This window comes from Scardinius erythrophthalmus, assembly GCF_964197995.2.
Source record: "Scardinius erythrophthalmus genome assembly, chromosome: 10".
In the NCBI taxonomy this organism is placed as follows: domain Eukaryota; kingdom Metazoa; phylum Chordata; class Actinopteri; order Cypriniformes; family Leuciscidae; genus Scardinius; species Scardinius erythrophthalmus.
In genome coordinates this window covers 15,401,595-15,423,565 of record NC_138230.1, presented here as the reverse complement: position 1 = coordinate 15,423,565, position 21,971 = coordinate 15,401,595, and the positions used below count along the sequence as shown (strand labels likewise).

Here is a 21,971-nt window from a genome sequence, read left to right as displayed (position 1 = left end):
TTACAAAATAAGATGGAAGATTTAGCTACGACAAAAATGAGCCGACACTACAAATAGTAGCATTTCTATCCGCTTCCAATGTGCATCTTCCATTTTATTTGCTGTGGATAAATGAGCCTGGGAAATATAGGACTTATAAAGAACATTTCTTTGATTTCAGTAATGACTTCAGAACAACTGGTTGAAACATATGATATATACAGTACATGTTTAGAATCTAGTATGTTAAAGCCAACAGGCAAAAAAGTGCAGGGTTACAAGGTTAGCGGGGAGTTCCAGAGCCTCGGCTATTTTCCAGCACCTCAAAACCCTGAGCTACTCGTTCATCCTTCACTAAAATCACAGTGCATTAAATATGATGGACTCTGAAAACTGAAATTTGTAGGTAATGCAGTTTTAGGTATCATACGTCTCTATTTTAAATGAAAACATACACTTTCATTTCAAGCATATTCATACTGTAAATTAGTCTTGATGTGCCACAAAAGTCAAGTCTCTGATCAGCCTGATGAACGGGTTTCAGAAAGTCTGATATATGGAAAGACTGCAGGACAGAAAAACAAAATCAAATGCAAAGGTTTTGTGTACCTGCTGCTGCGCAATTTCTCGAAAGCTAATAAATACGGTATAGACAAACCCTTGAAAAAAGACCTTCTGTCGTGTCAGAGACAGTGGTAACATTAAAAAAAATAAAATACACAAAATGTTTCAAACAGAACAAAAGATGACCATTAGGCATGAGCAGGCGTATTACTGGTTCACAATTCCAAGATTCAAACTAAAGACAAAGACCTTTGGAAAGCGGGATACTTCTGGAAGAAGAGGGTTATTCCATATGGTTGTTGAGTTCTCGCGGGAGTGAAGGAAAAAAAAAAACAAAGTGTGCTTTTACAGCAGATCTTATTTTCACAACGGTCAGAGAGTCTCTGTTCAGAAGGGAGTGTGTCTGTGTATCAAACAAGCATTCATACACTACTTGAGTTGCAGAACATCTTAAGTCTGTGATGAGGCGTGCGCAAGTGGGTCATTGAGGGGTTATTTCTCCACTTGAGACTGTTTATTCGTGATAATGGGTTTTTTTTTGTCACTGTGATGTAGTTTCACTGATTTCCAGGCCATGCTGTTGTAGTTGAGCTCTGAGCAGTGCGTTGTCATTCTTCAGGTCTTCAATCTGCAGGACAATAGACATTCAACATATTACTATTTGCCCAATCAGACTTGGTCAGCAAAACACCACAGATCTCATAAACTCAAAACCTTCTAAACCTTACATAATCTGTCAGAAGTCAAAAGAACACAATGAAAATTAACTTTTAATATCTTAAGATTCAGCATTTATTTATTTTGCAGCCTTTGAAGCACAAGATTCAACATGATCTAGGGCCTTATGAATTCTACAATGCGGAAAATGTGGATGGAATCACAGAATCCAGTCACAAAAAATACAATTTTCTGTATAACATGGAATGTCACAGAATATTACACATTTTTTGCATGTAATATTGACAGCTAGCTGTTGAAATGGGTACTGCAGTCCAAACTCTAAATATTGGAGAGAGTCGTTTCCCATGTTCCTCCTCCTGAGGCTCGACGCTCACTGGTTGCCAGATTGAGCACACTCAACAGGAAGGAGCGCGACAATGGAAAGTGACGAGCCTTACACTGCAAGTTGATCAGCTAATGTATTAGCCTGGCAAGCCAGACCTACATCAAGATGTTAGGTCTGGCAACTCACCATAGACACGGCTCAATCCGAGGGGCGGGATAAACGGCTGTCTTTCAAATTCCCTCTGCACACAATAGGACAGCGCTTCAACCAACCAGAGCGTTTTCCCAACAGCCGCGCTAACGTTAGTTGATAGATTCAACTTTTGAATCTGGCCGGCAAAACTACACTGTAAAACCCAACAAGTTAACTCAACTCAAACTGATTGAGGAAACTGATTGCGGCAAACCATTTAAGTTTAAAAATAAATACATATGAGTATTGTGAACTTATATATATTGATATTATATATATGACTCAATATATATAAGTTCACAATACTCATATGTATTAATTTTTAAACTCAAATGGTTTGCCGCAATCAGTTTCCTCAATCGGTTTGAGTTGAGTTAACTTGTTGGGTTTTACAGTGTACAAACACATCTTCCTATTTTAAGAATGACTTAAGTGCCGTTCTTTGCTCTTTTCTCAAAGAAAAACTTAACTCCAAGTCCTCCAGAGTCACAACCAAAGCCGATTCGACAGACTGTTCGCCAGCAGCAGCCGCCATTCTTTGTTTTCAAGAAGCAGGGAACCGTCGCAACTCTGTCATCATTATGTTAAGCCCGCCCCGCCTACTCTATACACGATGTGATTGGCCTGACCCAATTTAGGTTTTTATAGCTCTGAAAGTCAACAGAGAGTTGCTAGACTGCCCTGGCTGCAAAATACATTTTGCTGCCGCTAGGGTGCGTCTAGATTTCTAGGCTACTAATGTATACGTTTGCAAAGTTTTTATTGCTGAGGCTTTTTAGGTTGAGTAGAAACTGTGATCTCTGACCCAGTTCATTTGCTGGCTTCCATGGCTGCTTTTTTCCGACAACAAGTGTCGGCGACTCTGGGAGTCGAACTACTATTGGGTAAATTGGCAGAGGGTGGGACCACATGGACCAAAACAAAAACCAACATTCTGACATAAAATGCACATTTCAAAGTAAAATAGCTAGCTGTAGTATTGTTTTTTGGAGAAACTATTTTTTGAACTTGGCATGTTTCCTAAATCTCAGTATTTTTATGCTTTAGAACAGTCAACAACAACAAAAACCCATTACATTCAGCACTTTTGATTTAAACTGTAAACCTGCATTGTGCAGCACTTTGCTTGCCAAAAAAAGGAATTGTTCAAAGTTAAAATTAATAACAATCTGTCAATTTGATAACATTTTAATTTATTTCATTAAATTATTAAAGTTATGCATTCATTTTATGAATCCACTTTTTTTTTAGATTAAATCATAAAACACAGAATCCAGAAAAAAGAACAAGAAAAACATTTCATAGGGCCCTATTGTTAACATTTTGATTAATTATTAAATTGTTAAAGATTTATGAAGACAACTGATTAGACAACCTTTTTGAGTATTAAAAATAAAATGCAATTTGGAAGAGAAAAAAAAAAACACTGAGATCATTAGGTTTTTACACAGTTCATGCAGCTTGAGTGCTGCTCTCATTAAAGCAAAAGGAGTGACAAACTAAATACATGTTCATTTTTTAAGTCAACTAGCACTTGTATTGTCATGCTTACAATACTCATCGCAATTAAAAAAAATCAAATGAGGAAAAAAAGAAGCATCGTAACTGGTTGTCTGACTTTGAGACCCCGCTGTATATCTTACATATTCAACGTTACCAACAAATATACCTGTTGTCTTAGTAGCTCATTGTCCACTTGTATTCTCTCCACCTCCTTGTAGCTCTCCTGTAGCCTCTGGTTAGTCTGTCGGAGTTCTCTAATGTAATCGCATGCTTTAGACAGGATGCCTCCTTTACTCTACAGGCGAAAGGTGTTCATTAACATTAGCAGGTGAAAAGAGGTTATATCGGTCCAAGAAGTAAAGATATGGTACTTACTGCTCCTGTTTTCGTATTGTCCATATTGCAGTCTGGGATGATTTTAGACAGTGTGACAATCCAGTTGTTGATTTTGTCTCTTCTTCTCCTTTCCACTGCAGAAAAAAACCCCAAAACATTTAGCAACAGTCCAAATTGATCAGTAGTCCGAGTTACTCAGTGCGTTGCATAAAAGTAGAAGTCAATATGAAATTAAACTCCATTTTATTCTTGCTAATACATGTTCTGTGTTTACTGTGAATGATTAATCGGTGCATGTTATTCCAAAGAAAAAAAAAGTCTGCCTTCATAAGGTTTTATTAAAGTCTAATAACTTCCTTTTCACCTGTATTAATACTAGCAACACCCACATTACAATCCAATTCCAGATGGATAAAATTCCTATCCTATCCTTTTTTGTTGCTGTTGTTTTCTAGGACATGTTAGGGTTTCAAAAGTAAAATATGCTGCAAATGACGTTTCATGCTGATTTTATATTGTACTGCCGTGGTGTGGAGAATAGTTAGAAAGTAGACTGAATATATTCTGAGCTCTAAAAAGACATGCATTAGTTCACCTTCATTGTGCTGTGCTCTCCTCCTCTCATCACGAGGTGCCCGGGGGCCATCAATCTTCCTGCTCAAGCACAGAGAAAGAGAGAGAGAGAGACGAGAAAAAGAGGAGACTTGTGTTAGCTTGCTCTATTACACTATTAAACTACCAAAACCACCAAATGAATCTGCACAACACAACACAGCTGAAGCCTACTTGAAAACAAACATTTCTCCAGCCCGTTTACTGATATCACAACAGTTGAAGCACAAATTTCAGTCAGGTCAATTACATTTTTTTTTACCAAAGATTTGCTTAAATCTGGACAAAAAGGTAACAAGCCTGAAAGAAACATGTAACCCTTTGATTTTTCCTCATTTCGTTTTATTGAGAGGCAAGAATTAATTCAATTTACAATCGGATGTCTTCCGAACATGAAGAAAACTCAAACACCATCATTGAATTAAAAGCCAGCTGCCCAGGAGTGATTAATGGGCTAGTGCAGTGGAATCTGGAGGAGAAGGACAGGCTGGTGCTTGAAAGGGGGTGGGGATGTAAAAGGTCTTCCTCACCAGTCTGATCTGCTGTGTTGAAGAGTCTCATGTTCACCAAGGTCTCTGGGGATGGCAGGCAAGTGGGACAAATTTTTTGGTTGTTTTTCTGACTGCACTCAAACTGATTGGACAATACTTTGCATATTTGTATTTGAAATCATTGCATTGGACAGTTTTTTCATATTTAAATCAAATTCCACACTCATTGTTCACAGTTGTTCTGTAAACTGAAATAATTTCGAGGGATATAAAGGGATCAAATTATGTTACGTAAAAAGCATTGGGTTCAAAGGATGGACTGGGCCGTGCAGACTGGGTAAAAGGGAAGGATGTTGACCCATGATCGATACTTACGTAGAGTAAGTGTGCGTACGAGGGGCGATAGTCCGGGGTGTTCCAGTTTGTAAAACATCTGGCGGACTCATCATCACGTAAAACTGACCTGGAGTAAACAAAAAAGATTAAAGAAACATATTATGAATGAACTTAAAGATGGTATCAGTGATTTCAGGCCCAAAAATATTTTTATCACATTCATCTAATCTTTCCTAACGATCTGCTAGCTGCCCGCCCCATAAGCATGCCTTCAAAAAAACGCGTCTCTGTAGGCAGCCTAGGCTCTGAGATCTGCACACAAAAACAAATGGTTTAGCCAAACACTCAAAACCAAAACAAATAGTGTTCCAACCAATCACCGACGGGGGAGGGTGTTGTGAGGTTTTGAGCCAGCTTTTTCTTCAGCTCTGACTTCGCGTGCAGCCGTGCACGAGCACAAAACCTCACAGCACCCTCCCCCTGTCGGTGATTGGTTGGAACACTATTTGTTTTGGTTTTGAGTGTTTGGCTAAACCATTTGTTTTTGTGTGCAGATCTCAGAGCCTAGGCTGCCTACAGAGACGCGTTTTTTTGACGGCATGCTTATGGGGCGGGCAGCTAGCGGATCGTTAGGAAAGATTAGATGAATGTGATAAAAATATTTTTGGGCCTGAAATCACTGATACCACCTTTAACATTGAATGAGAAAGAAAGCAGTCAAAATAATACTGATTTTAGCAGCTATTACACTTTAATTTCTATGTAACTATACATTATATTACACAATCTTATAGTGTACTAAATGCAATGCCAGATGCTAGAAACACTGGGGCTGCTGACATACTAGAACCAACACTGCCTACTAACAGTGCCAATTGCAAACACTATTTTTTGGACTTTGGCATGTGAAACTGACCTCCAGCCTGTGTGAGGGTTGGATCAGACGTGGCCTGCACTGAGACGGCTGTAGCTGTACCGTCACTGACTGTTGCTGCTGGGAAGTAGGCGAAGCGTGTCTCTCCCCCCACCGTTTCCCCTGCTGGACTGCCTCCATTACTAAAAGGGTTCTGGATGACAGCCTAGAGAGATAGATATGGAAATATAAGATGTGTGCAGGCAAATTTGACACTGCATTCATATTACTTTTTGTATACATTGCTTCTTTTTCTCCTTATTTCCTTCCAGTCTTATCCACACCTGTGCTACTGCTTGCTGCGCACCAGCGAAGGCGGCCGTAGACACAACACTGACTGCCGCTTCTCCATCTCCTGCCGCCTCCAAATGGTCCTCTGTTACCTGGACCACGCGATATGTCACCTGTATCAGAAAAGAACACAAAGAACTTTGATGGAACATTTTGATGGAAGAAGTTAAGCAAAAAAGAAAACGTATTAAAGGCAACATGAATTGCCATATTTAAGTTAATCTACGATTTAAACAGGATGTTCAACGACAAAAAAGGCAAGGTGTGTGTGAATTCATCCTATCCATTAGAAATTGACTGCATAAAGAACAGTGGGCGTTATGGCGCTTTTCCACTACACAGTACCAGCTCACCTCAACTCGCCTTTGTTTGGTTTTCCACTGTGTAAAAGTTGTACCTGTACCTGCTTCCAGGTACTTTTTTTCGTATCACCTACGGCGAGGTTCTGAGCGAGCTGAGGCGATACTAAAATATAGGCGATACGTCATCATTGCACGCGCCAGACGCGATTTCCTCCATTGTCCTGTGTGTGTGGGTAGCGGCTGTGTCGCGTAGAAGATTACGTCACGGCAGTTTCCTGCGGCGTCGCTATGACGACCAGGTACTATTGAGAAGGTACTATCTGCAATGGAAAACGGAGCGAAAAGCGAGCCGAGACGAGTCGAGCTGGTACTGGTAATGGAAAAGCACCATTACATACTAAAGCTACTTGCCTTGATCCAATCCATTATCCAATAAAAGCCCATTCAAAATATTCATAGATACTGTAAGAGTATATAAATAATACTAAAATACCACTTAGACATAAAAGCATGCATAAGAGCCATTACTGGGAGAAAGTTCTCCAGGTCATGTTTTATTACAGAATGACCCATTTGAACCCTGGAAAGGTCAAAGGTCGCACTGACCTGTCCACCAGAGTTCTCTGTGCGAAACTGGTACTGAACATTGTGGTCTCCAAACGCTGCTGCTTGTTGGACACTCGCTATGGTAACCGCTGCCTGCTCCTCCGCCCCCACCCCCTCTCCTGAGAAATACACAAGAAATGTCTAAATGAACTGCAATATGTCGATATATACATCTTCTTTTTCTTTTAATCTTTCATTTTATGCATACACCCTATAGAGATGCATGTTTTACTTACCCTCTTGCAGCTGAACAACCTCCTCAGTTTCCTGTTTCTCGTGGCTGCAAAGAGAGAGCAAACGTTTCGGGTCATCTTATGAAACCACTCACATTTCTAAGTAAACTCTAGAGATGCAGATAAAAATCATATAGAATTTTGGCACATTCCAGTGATGGAAAGTCAGACCCAATTCTGCCAAATGATTCATTCAAGTAGTTTTTTGTCTCAGTCTTTTTGTTAAGACTGTGTCTTAAAAACTAGTTTGACCAACTAACAGTTAGTTAAAGGTAATCGCTCTTACTTTTTCTGTATCAAATTAGACCAATCTACGTTTTTATGTAATTGACTTGTTATGAACAGTGAAGAAAATAATTAGATGACAAACTTGCAAGACTAGTCTAAGCAGCCACTAAAAATAACTTGAATTCACAATACATAACACTGAAATTAATTTCCATGTCTCAATCACATGTACTATTATTAAATTCCCTATTTTTGTTGTTCACGCGCTCAAACAGATTTCCAAAAGAATCGCGAAGAGCGGTTTTGCGAACCGATTCAATGCAAAGATCCGATTTAAAGAACGATTCGTTAAAGAATCGGACATCACTAGTACATTCTCCAGTCTTCATGCAAACAATTAGAAGGCATTTGAACGATTTGAAAATCAATTAAAAACTCAAAGTGAACGGAACAAGATGTTTTAGCTATACATCTAACCTCCATCATCTATTCTAGAGAGTCTAGTCAGACCTGTCAACTTGGCGAGGAAACAGTGAACGCCCCCTTCATTAGCATCATTAACCAACTGTGCAGTTTTTAAAGTGAAATAAAAATGACCAACAGCAACGTTTTCTTCAGATAACAAATGTAGCCAAATAAACACCACGGAACTAAAAAGAAAAAAATGCTTCTGAATGCACATAAAGCCTCTGGATGAAAAGACTGGGGGTTGGTTGCAGGTTGAAGGGAATTTAATGCATTAAACTGCTGAAGAGCTTTTGTTCCGACAGCACTAAACGCGACATTTCCACTTAAATCCTTTAAAATGTATACATTTTATTTCAGAAAATATAAATATTGAAGTATCTTGTTAAAATGAAATAAACACCGGCTTGGGGTCGTGCATTTTTAATAACCAAAAATAGACAAAAATCACCAAATTAGCAACCGTGCTAATAGTGATATAAATACGTCGACGATCAATGTTAAAAGGCCTGCGATCTGTTGTTTTTCTTCCTGCTATTCATATCTTACGTTTAATCCACTATATTGATGGCATGCATAAAACTTAATAAAAGTCAAAAAATAAAGTTAAAAGATGATTTCTAACTGCCTAGCAATGAAAACTGAGCAGAAAATGGTTGACTGGGGCCTTGAGAGTGCCCGTGCATAAAGGACGCGCTCTCACCTCGTCGAGGTGTCCAAGCTCTGATCGAGCATATCCATGAAGGCGAGCGGATTTTAAAATGCGATATTCAGCGACACTTGAAATACGGGAGATGGAAGCGCTGATCACGGGGACAAACACACGGGTCATGTGAGAAAGACAGTCCAGGACACGTGAGGTGCAGGCTGGGCGAGGAGTTAAAATGGAGACCGCTGTGGAGGAAGACGGAAGGTGTACCGGTCGCTGTTGAGCTCACTGCGCGGCTTTGTTACTCCTCCCGCCCTTCTATCCAGACGAGCTCTCGACCTGTTGAGTCGCTTATGGTTTCTTTACAGACGATTTGCTTCTAAGACAACGCTTGGCGTGTTTGTTGGTTTATTCTTAGGCTTTTAAATCATACTTTAAAATCTCGTTGTCTCCTTATTTCGGAACCGCGCGCTGTATCGTTTCGCTATCGATCGTTCTAGTATCCTTCCGCAAGCGTTTTAATAGCGGCCACATTTTAACGCTGCCGCTAATAAGATATGGAGTGGAGTGTTTATTATAAACAAGTGTGGGTTAGGTTGAAATAAAAGAAAAAATATTTTTAGTTGACATGTGACAACGCTTATGGTTCTGTACGTATTCTGAAACTGTCTGTATTTCGCAGGTAAGTTAGCCTACGGGGCAGAAACATAAGGAACACGTAGATTAAACTGCAGTGATATAACGTTACTTTAAACGTTGCAACTGGAAATTAAAGTTCAAATGATATATAACTACGTTAACTGTTAGCATATTGCTATTACAACCTCGCTTGTTTCATTTGACACAATGACATTAATGCTTTTACATCGCATTTAATAATTGAGCGAACTTAAAAACTTACATTGTGTCTTCGCCACGATTTAAAGCCTGTCCGTGTGTAAATTCACAACGTATAAAAAGTACTAAATATACGTTTTTCCTTTGGTCATTCTCACATCAGCACAAGGAATCGCAAATATGACGAGTGGGGATTTTTCTCAGGTGACCCCTGCGATCCAATCCGGGTTTTTGGCCAAACCACATGACACGAATGCAAAAGCAGTGGATAGGAAATAGACATTTATTTATCTCTGACATTAAAAAACTGGACAAGAAAAATGATTTACACTGATGATAAGAAATATGTATTCGATATACATGTGTAACACGTGAGCATTATTAAACATGAGATTGTGTTGCGTAAGAGCGTTGTTTCCCCCACTTAGCCTACTATATTTTCCTGAACTTCCCCTGTTCTAACCACGAGGCTGTGCTGCATGGCAAATTGAGCTGTTGAAATCAACACAAACGTCTTTTTTGAGCCTTGTCATAGTTGCCATATTGCCATATATATATATATATATATATATTGAAGAGGTTGATTCTGCAATTCACTGCTGCTTCTATGTAATGAGTGATTATAATAGAATAGAATGAGGCGTTTATATAGCGCTTTCATATACTACTGTACACCCAAAGCACTTTACAATCATATCAGGGGATCTCCCCTCAACCACCACCAGTGGTTATTATCAAGGTATTAATCAATATTTTTCCTTCTAAATATCACAAAAGTTGAATGACTTCTCTATAGACTTATAAGATTTTACTTTGTTATAGAAGTTACCAGTGTGATTACTCAAATGTTATTTTCATGTATTCTCTAATGTCTGCATTTGATATCTGAAAAGTGACTGTGGGTCTAGCCCATGCTAGGAATACAGCAACAGTGCTTGCTTATTTATCCCGGCTTCCAGAAATGAAATATAGGCTAATGGACTTGTTTTGTTTGAGAAAGGTCTTCAAAATGTGTCAATACATACATCTGTTTTGCTGGGGTACCCTGACAGCAATGGTCACAAGGGGTCATTGGAACAGAGTTGAGTGACCATTTCTTAAAGTCTTTACTGTGTTAGATTAAAGTGTCCTCTCTCTGAGAGAAAGAACATGTTATCTGGATGTTTTGGGAAGAGTCTCCTGTTGATAGTTAGAGCCCAACCCAATCCAACCTTGAAGAAGCTGTGTGTGTGTTAGTATTCTTGGTTACAGGTTAAGGAACAAGTGGCATTATTGGAGATTGACTGACTTGTTTTATTTCGACATGCTGTCTGCCTGTCATGAGTACGTCTCGGACAGGCCGTGCTGGAGGGGTAGGTACCCCCACTAGCGGAGTGTAGTAACGCGATAGTTGTAGGCCTAAACAATTCTAAGTGTATCTTCGCAAACCTCTCTCGATCTCTCCCATTTCGGATAGGGGTACCCCGAACTTAGTGATTCAGACAGGTAGGGATTTAGGTAAATTAAATAATAGAAATAGGGTTGTTTGCCAGGGATGCATCAGGAACAATCCAGAGAAAAATAAAAATTGTGACCCAAATTGGCATGGACCAGTTTATGTAACTGTGATTTTGGAGTATACTTTGCACTTTCATCACGCAGAAGCCAAGCTGTGTTGTTCAAAGATCGCCGCCTCCATCTCTGCTGTTATAACGTCAGGTAAGTTTGAACCGTGACTAAGATATGGCTGACGAATTGAGTAACTTGATCAGTAACCCGATCAGTCCTGATACAAATAGTGAGACGGAAGAGAGCAAACGCTGTAAGCAACTCTGAAGCTCTCACGTCAAAGAAATTTGGGTAGTCAGGATTTTTATTACGATTGGCCAGATAAACAACAACTTGTCTGGCTACAAACAAAGAAAGAACCTGGAAAATTCTAATTTTTAGCCTCGTATTGCTTACGATTATTAATTATGGGTCTTACTTATTTTGTTGTTTATTTTTAGTTAGACAACCATTGTGTTTTGAACCTAAAGGGTCTATAAGGGGGGTAGTGGAAGGAATGGATTTACCACCCATCTTTGTTTATTATAAAATGAATTGGAAATCATAGTTTTATATAATAAAAAAAAAAAATGTGTAAATATCCTGGTATTTATGATTAAAGACAATGTCTGTGTTTAGTATCTGTGTAGTGACTGCGGGTCTAGCCCATGCTAGGAATACAGCTTGTTTTGTAATCAGTTAAGTCGATGATAAAACCAAATTAGCAAAAATGATCAACAGCTGTGTTATGTCAAAAGGTTCTGGAGATAAATAATGTATTATGTGCTATGTGGGATATTTTAATGATGTTAAAAAGATATTGTCTGTTTTATCAAAATTATAACCTGACAGGGGAGCATGGGTCAGAAATCTAATATTTTGAAGCAGCCTCTATGGAAAGACCAGATGTGGCGGTATTGGACCCCACATTGGTCTAAAACGGGGGACTGAAGATTCTGGAATCCACTGCTGCTTGTATATCTAATGAGTGATTAAAATCAAGGTATTAATCAATATTTTTCCTTCTAAATATCAAATGAGTTGAATGACTTCTCTAGGCTTGTAAGATTTTACTTTGTTATAGAAGTTACCAGTATGATTACTGAAATGTTCTTTTCATGTATTCTCTAATGTCGGCATTAAATCTGAGAGGTGACTGTGGGACTAGCCCATGCCAGGAATGCAGTTACAGTGCTTGCTCATGAAATATGGATTGGTTTTGTTTGAGAAAGGTCTTCAACATGTGTTAAAACATATAAAGGTAATTGGAACCGATAGTTTAAGTGACCATTTCTTAGCTAAAGTCTTTACTGTTAGATTAAAGTGTCCTCTCACTGAGACAAAGAACATTTTATCTGGATGTTTTGGGAAGAGTCTCCTGTTGATAGTTAGAGCCCGACCAAATCCAACCTTGAAGAAGCTGTGTGCGTGTGTGTGTGTGTGTGTTAGCATTCTTGGTTACAGATTAAGGAACAAGTGGCATTATTGGAGATTGACTGACTTGTTTTCTTCGACATGTTGGCACCCAGCAACCCAGATCTGCGACCTGGAAAGTCACGACGTGCCTAAATTCAGGGTACGAGTGTCAGCCATATAATCGAAGGAGATATGCTTCAGACTATCTGTTTATGTGTGGAAAATGTGTGTTTATCTATTTCTTAGCCAATGAGAATCCTTCAACCTGAAGCAAGGACGTAGCTTAGACCTTGGTGTGATCTTTGTAACTGTAAGCGGGGCGGCCCACGAACTCCTGTGTGAGTCTTGAAGCTGACTTCTGCTGATGAAACTTCAAACTATCTTCAGTAAAACTTCTCTTTAATTTATTATAATTCTGTCTCTTGTCTTAAATTGACTGCACTTCTGACTCCGGGTCATGTCTGGTCCTTGGGTCTTTAACTGTACATCCCCTAACAACAGTAATGTAATTCATAGGAATAAAGTTGTGAATGTCAATCACACATTCCCCAATAGTTAACCCAAATATGAAAATTCTGTCATTAATTACTCACCCTTATGTCGTTCATCTCGATCGCTTTATATGATGAACAGATTGAATTTAGGCTTTTATTCACATGTAAACATTGATCAGCAAACAGAAACAGAAGCCCAACCGAACCTTCATCATATAAAGCGATCGTGTTTCTTCAGAAATGTTGGACTAAACCACTCGATTCATATAGTTTTACGGTCTCTTTATGAACTTTTTGAAGTGTCAAAGTGTCAGTTGCGTTGCTGTCAATGGACGGACAGAAAGCTCCTAGATTTCATCAAAAAGATCTCTATTTGTGTTCTGACGATGAATGAAAGTCTTACGGTTTGGAACGACATGATGGTGAGTAATTGATGACAGAATTTTCATATTGTGATGAACTATCTCTTTAAATATATCTGGATTCTCTATAGCTTGTTGCCTGGTTCATTCACTTTCATTGATAGATTTTTTCAGATCATAATTTAATCCGCGTGTAATTTTTCCTCATGTGTGAACAATATCGAAAAACTGATTCAGTAATTCGATTTGGGAATGGGGAAACATTGGGTTTATTGCATTTTAAACTATAGGTATGCCTGCGTGTAGCCATGCTGTGGCCCCTGTCAAAGCAACCATGCAACTCAGCATTTTGCATTGACCGCTGCACTAAAGCAATCCATTGAATATGTGCAGCTACAGAACAGTCTACTCTTTAAACAAAAGAAGGACCATTGACATCATGCATACACACAGTGAAAAGTCAGACACACCAGGGCCCCTGCCCTAACCAGTTCAAGTGTATTTGTTTCAGAGACAGAGGAGGTAGCGTTTAAAGGATTTTGCCACCATCAACAAAAAAGGGCAACAGAGGTTGTCCATTTCTCTTTTGCCTCTTAACATCTCTCCCTCCCTCTCCACTCTCTCACTCCCTCTTTCCCCAGAGGATAAGCAAAGAGGGATTTGCCTCAGAAGCAACAAGGTAAGCGATGAAAAACTTGCATGGTTTTTTTTTTTGTATATTTCTGTAAATATCCTTAATATTTGATTCGCTGATTGAGATGTCAATGCAGTGTGAATGAAACTTGTTATTTTATGATGAGCATGTCCATTACGTTACATTACAGAAATTTCGGTCACACTCTCGCTTTCGGTCAGATTCTCACTATTAACTAACTATTAACTACGACTTTTGCCTCAATAAACTCTTATAAATAGTTAATATTTAATAATATTAGTTATATTAATATAGTATTTAGTAATAGGTAGTTGTTAATTTTAGGTATTGGGCAGGATTAAGGAATGTAGAATATGGTCATGCAGAATAAGGCATTATTATGTGCTTTACAAGTACTAATAAACAGCTAATATCCTAGTAATAAGCATGTTATTAAGCAACTAGTTAATAGTGAGAATTGGACCATAAACAAAAGTGTTACCGAAATTTCTTGACTATCTAACCTGGAATATCATAAAGTTCATATGTCTCAATGGGACAGGTTTCTTTTTTCAATATTTTGAAGTATAATGAGAAGGCCATAGCATCTGTATTTTTAAGCTCCCAGTGCGAAGAAAAATAACGAATGAATTGACATAAGTATAAAGAAAATCGTAACACTTTACAATGAGGTTCATTAGTTAACATTAGTAAATTAACTAACATGAACTAACCATGGGCAATCCATTTGTTTCTATTTGTTAATCTTTGTTAATGTTACTTAATAAAATACAGCTATTCATTGTTTGTTCATGTTAGTTCACAGTGCATTAACGTTAACAAGATTTTAATAAAGTATTAGTAAATGTTGAAATTAACATTAACAAAGATTAAATAAATGCTGTATAAGTGCAGTACATTATTAGTTCATGCTAACTAATGTAGTTAACTAATGTTAACTAACTAAAGGTTTTTTACCTTACAACATGAGTTAACTACATTAGTTAACACGAACCATGAAGAAAACTGCTACAACATTTATTATTCTTACTAATACATTTTTAAGATCAAAAGTTCTGTTAGTATTAGTTAATGCACTGTGTACTATGAACATTTTTTATTGACTGACACTAACAAAGATTAAATAATGCAGTACAAATATATTCCTTATTGTTAGTTCATGTTAGTCAATGCATTGGCGAATGTTAATAATTGAGATCTTATTGTAAAGCGTTACTAAAATCTTGTTTTTAAGTACTAAAAATTATTGTGAAGCTTGAGTAATGCTAATTTGCAAATTTATTAAAAAAATTGAGTTTAAATTGAGTAACTGTAAAAAAAAGTACAATCAACTTGGATATTTAAGTAATTTCAACTTAAATCACATTAAACTGACTTAATTAGATGAATCTTGTTTTGTGCCACTTTGTGTGCCATTTATGAATGTGTGTACAGTATAAGCATCTGTATGTGAAAAATCGAAACTCTTTCATGACTCATTTCTCATATCTCTTTAGTGTATATCTTCTCCTTCCTGCATAGTCCCAGCGTGTGTCAGGATGTACAGCTTTATGGGCGGCGGCCTGTTCTGTGCCATTGTGGGGAACATCCTAATAGTGGTCTCCACGGCAACAGATTATTGGATGCAGTATCGCCTCTCAGGCAGCTATGCCCATCAAGGCCTGTGGAGGTACTGCATGGCCAACAAGTGCTACATGCAGACAGCAAGTATAGGTAAGCTAATTTTATTCATGCAAACCCCAGAAACATATTTTTGCGCTATTGCTATTTTTAAAGTCCCATTATACATTATACAAGAATTTTGGCACCTGCATTTGAGCTTTGAGACCATTTTTGGCCTGTAGATGGCAGTGGTTTATTCTTTTTGCTATGCAGAGCTCCTTAGACTGGTTTGTGTTGAACATTCGTATTCTGAACAGGCGCACCAAAGTGGTCTAATAAGATGGCATCTGAGATTACAGGAGCTGTACTGTGGGTCGTTCAAGGTGATTGCGCAGGGACAGTTTTTTAAAGATCAAATGAGAAAAATCAAACAAACAGTGACAAGAATTGGTTGGGATTTTTGGGGGGATGATAATAGGAGGGATGGTACCCTTCTTTAGGATTGTTTTGAGAACATTTCTTGTCTCTTTCCTCAGCATATTGGAATGCCACACGGGCATTCATGATCCTCTCAGGAATAGCATGCTTTGCGGGCATCATGGCAGGCATCCTCTCGTTTGCCCATTTTTCTGCCTTTGAGAGATTCAGTCGTTCCTTTGCTGCAGGAATCATGTTTTTCATCTCCAGTAAGTCATAAACATATGCATATTTAAATGTGAATAAAAGGTCAAGGTCAAATATTGATGGTATTACTCTTCCTCAATACATTTTTTAACCCATCGCTTTGTTCACACCCAGCCCTGTTTGTGCTGCTGGCTATGGCGATCTACACTGGCGTAACCCTAAGCTTCCTGGGCAAGCGTTTCGGAGACTGGCGCTTCTCCTGGTCCTACATACTAGGATGGGTGGCCATGCTCATGACCTTCTTTGCAGGTGATAGAAAACCTCATAGACTGCTATTTAACGGGCAAAGTTTAACCCACAGAAGCTCCTCAAAGGGAGTGTTAAAAGTTATGAAATGTTCTACCTTATAGACCTCATGATGAACGTCTGCTCCAAAACCATGCAGAACAAACTCTTGAATAAATGGGTAAAACTTTACAAAAAGGTTTAACATTAGTTAGGCCTATAGTTAACATGAACGAATAATGAACTGCACTTCTACAGCATTTATTAATCTTTTGTTAATATTAATTTCAACATTTACTAATACATAATTAAAATCAAAAGTTGTATTTGTTAACATTAGCTAATGCGCCATGAAGTAACATGAACGACCAATGAACAGCTGGATTCAAATACAGTAACAAATGTATTGCTTCATGTTAGTTTATACATTAACTAATGTTAACAAAAGTGTTACAAAAATGCATAAAATACAAAATAAATGAATCATCCTCATCACTTTTACACACATCTTTATGGTTAGCACAATAAAAATGTGAATGCTCTCTTTATTAAGTCCCATTAATGGTTAAAAGTAGCAAAAGAGCTAAGTAAATCTCTTAATCTATTTATTTCATTTTTTTGCATGTTTGTCTATTGCAGGGATATTCTACATGTGTGCTCACAGAATGTATGAATCCAGGAGAGTGGTTGGAAGTCGCTAACCTAAAGCAATTAAAACTGCAAGCAGCAGAAAGTTTTGGCCCGGAAATCATCAGGACCTTCATCAGATCTATGAGGATTGCTTAACGTTAGGCCTTAAAACACTAAACTTCAAAAATACACCATCTCAATAGCCTAAAACAGCATTAAAGGACTTGCAAATATATTTGTATAATTCTGCACAGATAAATATACCAGTTTTCACAAATGTTTATTTCACTTTTCATAATTTTTTTCAATAAAAAATCTACATCAAATCAAATCATTTTCTGTTTAAGTTTCTCTCTTGATATATTGCATTGGAATATATTTATGACCTCACATGAATACTTGCTAGTTATCATGTTTAGAGCATCTGTCCATGCTGTTAGAAGTTAGATTGCACATAGTTATGTAACTACTGTATTTGTTTTGCAATTTAGTTTCACCCTCAGCTTCTTTGCGTTTAAGCATTTATTTCACCATGTGGCCATAAGTATCCGACTTACAGTTTCACACTTGCAGCTTAATTACATAGTCAGCAAGTGGGGTGCATCCTGTGTTAAACACTGTGCATATGTGAGAAAAAAAGAAGAAAAAAGAGATTTAAACAGGACTCACTTTTATGTCATTTTATATCATATGTGTATTTTTTTCTTTTTTCCGGTAATTATTCAGTTTTAAAAAAAGCTTTACTTTCATGATGTCAGCACTTTTTTTAAATGCACAAAAAGTTATATATAAATGCATTGCCTCATAATTATTTGTTTTTTTATTCATAGAAATGAGCTAGGGTCCTTCCTGTTCTGAACAATTCTTTAAATAAAATTTTCTTCCAAAGAAAGTCAAAAAAGTAGAAGTGGGTTTCAAATACTTAAAAATGCAATTCATTTCCTCCTTTGGGGTTTTTCTGAAGAAGGCCACATGTTCTAAAGTAATATTCCATATATCTCATCTTTACAAGAATAGTGAAAAACTGACAACTTTAAAAACTCAGTTGTGCCATTAGGACTTAAAAGTTTTGGAGAAATGTTTGTATATGTTACATTTTATTACAAGAAACATGAATTGGGAGAACATTGATGACAGATAACAGGTGGTCAGATATCAGCAGGAAACATGTTAATTCAGTCCCCACAACAACAACTAAATGTTCCTGTTTAGGCTATGTTAAGCGAGAAACAAATGAATTCCCCCAAGTGTTGTCCTAACTAGTCAAACACATTTGAACAAAGAATTTCAAATTGAACACCTTGCCCCATTGAAGTCAACAGAGTGCAAATTTTAAAAAGAGGATAACACGGTGTAGGCAACACCGATTTTTGTCGTTGTTCTCTGTATTGACAGCACTCCAAATTTACAAAAAAAATTAGCTCAATGTTAAAATTGACCGGAGTTCTCCTTTAATTCTACGTGGCATTGATTCAACAAGGTGCTGAAAGCATTCTTTAGAAATGTTGCCCCGTATTTATATGATAGCATCTTGCAGTTGATGGAGATTTGTGGGATGCACATCCAGGGCACAAAGCTCCCGTTCCACCACATCCCAAAGATGCTCTATTGGGTTGAGATCTGGTGACTGTGGGGGCCATTTTAATACAGTGAACTCATTGTCATGTTCAAGAAACCAATTTGAAATGATTTGAGCTTTGTGACATGGTGCATTATCCTGCTGGAAGTAGCCATCAGAGGATGGGTACATGGTGGTCATAAAGGGATGGACATGGTCAGAAACAATGCTCAGGTAGGCCGTTGCATTTAAACGATGCCCAATTGGCACTAAGGGGCCTAAAGTGTGCCAAGAAAACATCCCCCACACCATTACACCACCACCACCAGCCTGCACAGTGGTAACAAGGCATGATGGATCCATGTTCTCATTCTGTTTAAGCCAAATTCTGACTCTACCATGTGAATGTCTAAACAGAAATCGAGACTCATCAGACCAGGCAACATTTTTCCAGTCTTCAACTGTCCAATTTTGGTGAGCTTGTGCAAATTGTAGCCTCTTTTTCCTATTTGTAGTGGAGATAAGTGGTACCCGGTGGGGTCTTCTGCTGTTGTAGCCCATCCACCTCAAGGTTGTGCGTGTTATGGCTTCACAAATGCTTTGCTGCATACCTTGGTTGTAACGAGTGGTTATTTCAGTCAAAGTTGCTCTTCTATCAGCTTGAATCAGTCAGCCCATTCTCCTCTGACCTCTAGCATCAACAAGGCATTTTCGCCCACAGGACTGCCGCGTACTGGATGTTTTTCCCTTTTCACACCATTCTTTGTAAACCCTAGAAATGGTTGTGCGTGAAAATCCCAGTAACTGAGCAGATTGTGAAATACTCAGACCGGCCCGTCTGGCACCAACAACCATGCCACGCTCAAAATTGCTTAAATCACCTTTCTTTCCCATTCTGACATTCAGTTTGGAGTTCAGGAGATTGTCCTGACCAGGACCACACCCCTAAATGCATTGAAGCAACTGCCATGTGATTGGTTGATTAGATAATTGCATTAATGAGAAATTGAACAGGCATTCCTAATAATCCTTTAGGTGAGTGTATAATGTCTTTAGATTGAAACTGCAGAGGACCCAATGCAGGCAGCAAAGAACCATTTTAACGCTATATATAGATCTCGTCTAAAAACTAAAACCATAAAAAGCATTTCATGTGGAAATTCAATAGGCAGCTTTTTTTCTGATATATACATTTTATTTCTAATTTTTCAAAATGCCAAACTGGATAAGGAAAAAGTTTGCTTTAAACAAATTGCCCTTAAACATTCGTCATACGCTCATTGCCTGCAGTCTTTGAAAAAGAATTACAGCTTTCGTTCCTTAAGCGTTCCTGGGACTGCAAAAAGTGACTTTCCTCCATAAGAGCTCTATGAAAAATCCCTGACAGGTTTTGGTTACATTGTTGTCTAACATCCAGTCCCATGCAGAAGTACAGCACTGGGTTAACGCAGCTGTTGAAATAGGCTAAGTTTGAAGCCAAACTCCATCCTATATTTACTGACGTGTTGTCGTTATGCACCAATTTGACTAGTCCTAGAAAGTGGTAGGGGGCCCAACATAGGAAAAAGGCACAGACCAATACAGCAAGAATCCGCAGAGGCCTCGATTTGCCAGAGAGCCGTGTTCTGCGTATCCCAACAGCAGATAGTATGTAACTGATAAGGATGACCAGGAAGGGCAACAGGAATCCACAGATGAAACGAATGAGGTAGTAGGCATACTCTTCTCTTCCTTTCTCCTGTAAATGAAATCACAAATTGATATTCACATATTTTCTATAGCACATGCAGATGTGAGTAAAAAATGATTTTAGGCATTTGTGCAGACACTCTGACCCTCAGTGAGCATTGGCTGAAGTTGTTCTTGCCAGGGAAGACATGTCGGTACACAAAGAACGGTGAACTAAAGATCACCGCCACAATCCAGACTCCCACACTGACCACACGAGCTGCACATAACGTCCGTCGTTTCCTGGTGAACACTGGCCGGCAAATGCAGAGCGCTCGATCCACACTGATGACAGCCAGAAGGAAAACACTGCAGAACATGTTGGCATACTTGAAGAAACCATTGAACTTGCAGAGAAAGACCCCAAAAGCCCAGTAGTCAAAGAAAAGATCTCTGATAAGTGGAGTGACTCGTGTCAGGCAGAAGATCAGGTCAGTTACTGCGAGGTTGACCAACCACACATTAGTAACACTGGGCTTCATCCGGAAGCTGGCAACCCAGATGACCACAGAGTTCCCAGTGGTGCCGAAGAGAATGACGATGGAGAGGAAGACAATGTTGACTGTTTTTATAATGGCTTCAGGGTCCACTGTAGTGTTCTTATGGTGGTTTGAGACAGAGGGGGCATAATGTAGAAGAGTTGTATTGGAAGTCATTCTACAGCCAAGAGAGATAAAACCATTAATGTTCCTTCATTTTCCTGTGTACCAACAGATCTGTTCATTCTTGACGTCAATTTGTAAGCCAACTAGGGAGACTACTTTGCCACAGGAATTTCATAAATGGTCAAATTTAATATCACTATCAATTTTCATAATTTTGCACATAGAAGATGCTGTCAGACAAAATAAAACCCTTTCGTGATTGTTAATGTGAGGGTTCTGTCACTTCTGTTTTTTTATTTCTTGGTTTTGTGACAGAGCTCTGACACTCCTGTTTTGTCTTGTCTTTGTCTGAGCGCGCTCGAGCCGTGTGCTCACTTGTAATATCTTACTATGTGCCTCTTTTACTAACTCTATTATATGGTGGTTATCAGTGTATTACACAGGTATAAAACAGATTTTATTTAAATGGAATATGAACATTGTATCAGTTAATTAAACCTCTAAAACCTAAAATGTTCTGGCAACCACAGCTGATGTATTTTTACAGAAAATTACACAGGTTTATTGTTTACAGTGTACAAACATTTAGGATTTCATAAATGTCTTCTTTAGTCATAATTATGTTGTAAAACATTGCTTCAGATAAAAATGTTTGGTAACAATTTACTTAAAGCCTTTATGTATAAATGTATTATAAACATTTTTAATGCATTTATCATTCCTCTAAATGCCCCTTATCTCTGTAACCACAGTTATAATATATTATAATACATTGTTTCAACTTTATAAAGTATAATACATTAAAACACATGACAAACAACCTATTTCAGATGTAACAAAGAATGGGCAAATATTAAAATGCATTTTAACTTTGGTTACAATCATTATATATTATGAAACCACAATTATATTATGAAATAACTGTTACCAGTTATTAAAGAA

The 21,971-nt window shown here is 38.1% G+C and overlaps 3 protein-coding genes across 5 annotated transcripts; 1 reads left to right on the top strand and 2 right to left on the bottom strand.

The window, feature by feature from the left end:
- Positions 1-54: 54 nt before the first annotated feature.
- On the bottom strand, positions 55-9,732 carry usf2 (upstream transcription factor 2, c-fos interacting). Of its 2 annotated transcripts, XM_081376374.1 has the most exons (11): positions 8,761-9,732; positions 7,368-7,411; positions 7,132-7,250; positions 6,217-6,336; positions 5,936-6,098; positions 5,059-5,146; positions 4,723-4,767; positions 4,176-4,234; positions 3,620-3,714; positions 3,411-3,539; positions 55-1,171 (listed from the first exon to the last, which is right to left on the bottom strand). In XM_081376374.1, exons 1-11 carry the CDS (start codon positions 8,796-8,798, stop codon positions 1,085-1,087), a joined length of 987 nt encoding a protein of 328 aa, XP_081232500.1. In that variant the 5' UTR covers positions 8,799-9,732; the 3' UTR covers positions 55-1,084. The 2 variants fall into 2 exon arrangements, with proteins under 2 accessions (XP_081232500.1, XP_081232501.1); XM_081376375.1 differs by lacking the exon at positions 4,723-4,767 and having other exon boundaries at positions 8,761-9,275.
- A 3,000-nt stretch (positions 9,733-12,732) lies between these two features.
- On the top strand, positions 12,733-17,253 carry lim2.4 (lens intrinsic membrane protein 2.4). 2 transcript variants are annotated; one of them, XM_081376377.1, is made up of 7 exons: positions 12,733-12,824; positions 13,984-14,021; positions 15,494-15,710; positions 15,917-15,982; positions 16,136-16,285; positions 16,398-16,532; positions 17,148-17,253. In XM_081376377.1, exons 3-7 carry the CDS (start codon positions 15,536-15,538, stop codon positions 17,207-17,209), a joined length of 588 nt encoding a protein of 195 aa, XP_081232503.1. In that variant the 5' UTR covers positions 12,733-12,824; positions 13,984-14,021; positions 15,494-15,535; the 3' UTR covers positions 17,210-17,253. The 2 variants fall into 2 exon arrangements, with proteins under 2 accessions (XP_081232503.1, XP_081232502.1); XM_081376376.1 differs by having other exon boundaries at positions 12,738-12,872.
- A 2,701-nt stretch (positions 17,254-19,954) lies between these two features.
- Positions 19,955-21,080, bottom strand: LOC308697340 (fMet-Leu-Phe receptor-like; the record flags this gene model as incomplete). The annotated part of the gene is made up of 2 exons (XM_081376524.1): positions 19,955-20,434; positions 20,526-21,080. 2 exons carry the CDS (start codon positions 21,078-21,080, stop codon positions 19,955-19,957), a joined length of 1,035 nt encoding a protein of 344 aa, XP_081232650.1.
- Positions 21,081-21,971: the final 891 nt, after the last annotated feature.

Excerpts from the sequence above, each read along its gene's own strand:
- usf2 (XM_081376374.1), bottom strand. The coding sequence starts at position 8,798 with ATGGATATGCTCGATCAGAGCTTGGACACCTCGACGAG. Across the intron at positions 7,412-8,760 it reads AGCTTGGACACCTCGACGAG|CCACGAGAAACAGGAAACTG; the intron begins GTGAGAGCGCGT and ends CTCTCTTTGCAG. Across the intron at positions 7,251-7,367 it reads GGTTGTTCAGCTGCAAGAGG|GAGAGGGGGTGGGGGCGGAG; the intron begins GTAAGTAAAACA and ends TGTATTTCTCAG.
- lim2.4 (XM_081376376.1), top strand. The coding sequence starts at position 12,851 with ATGAAACTTCAAACTATCTTCA. Across the intron at positions 12,873-13,983 it reads GAAACTTCAAACTATCTTCA|AGGATAAGCAAAGAGGGATT; the intron begins GTAAAACTTCTC and ends CTCTTTCCCCAG. Across the intron at positions 16,286-16,397 it reads AATCATGTTTTTCATCTCCA|CCCTGTTTGTGCTGCTGGCT; the intron begins GTAAGTCATAAA and ends GTTCACACCCAG.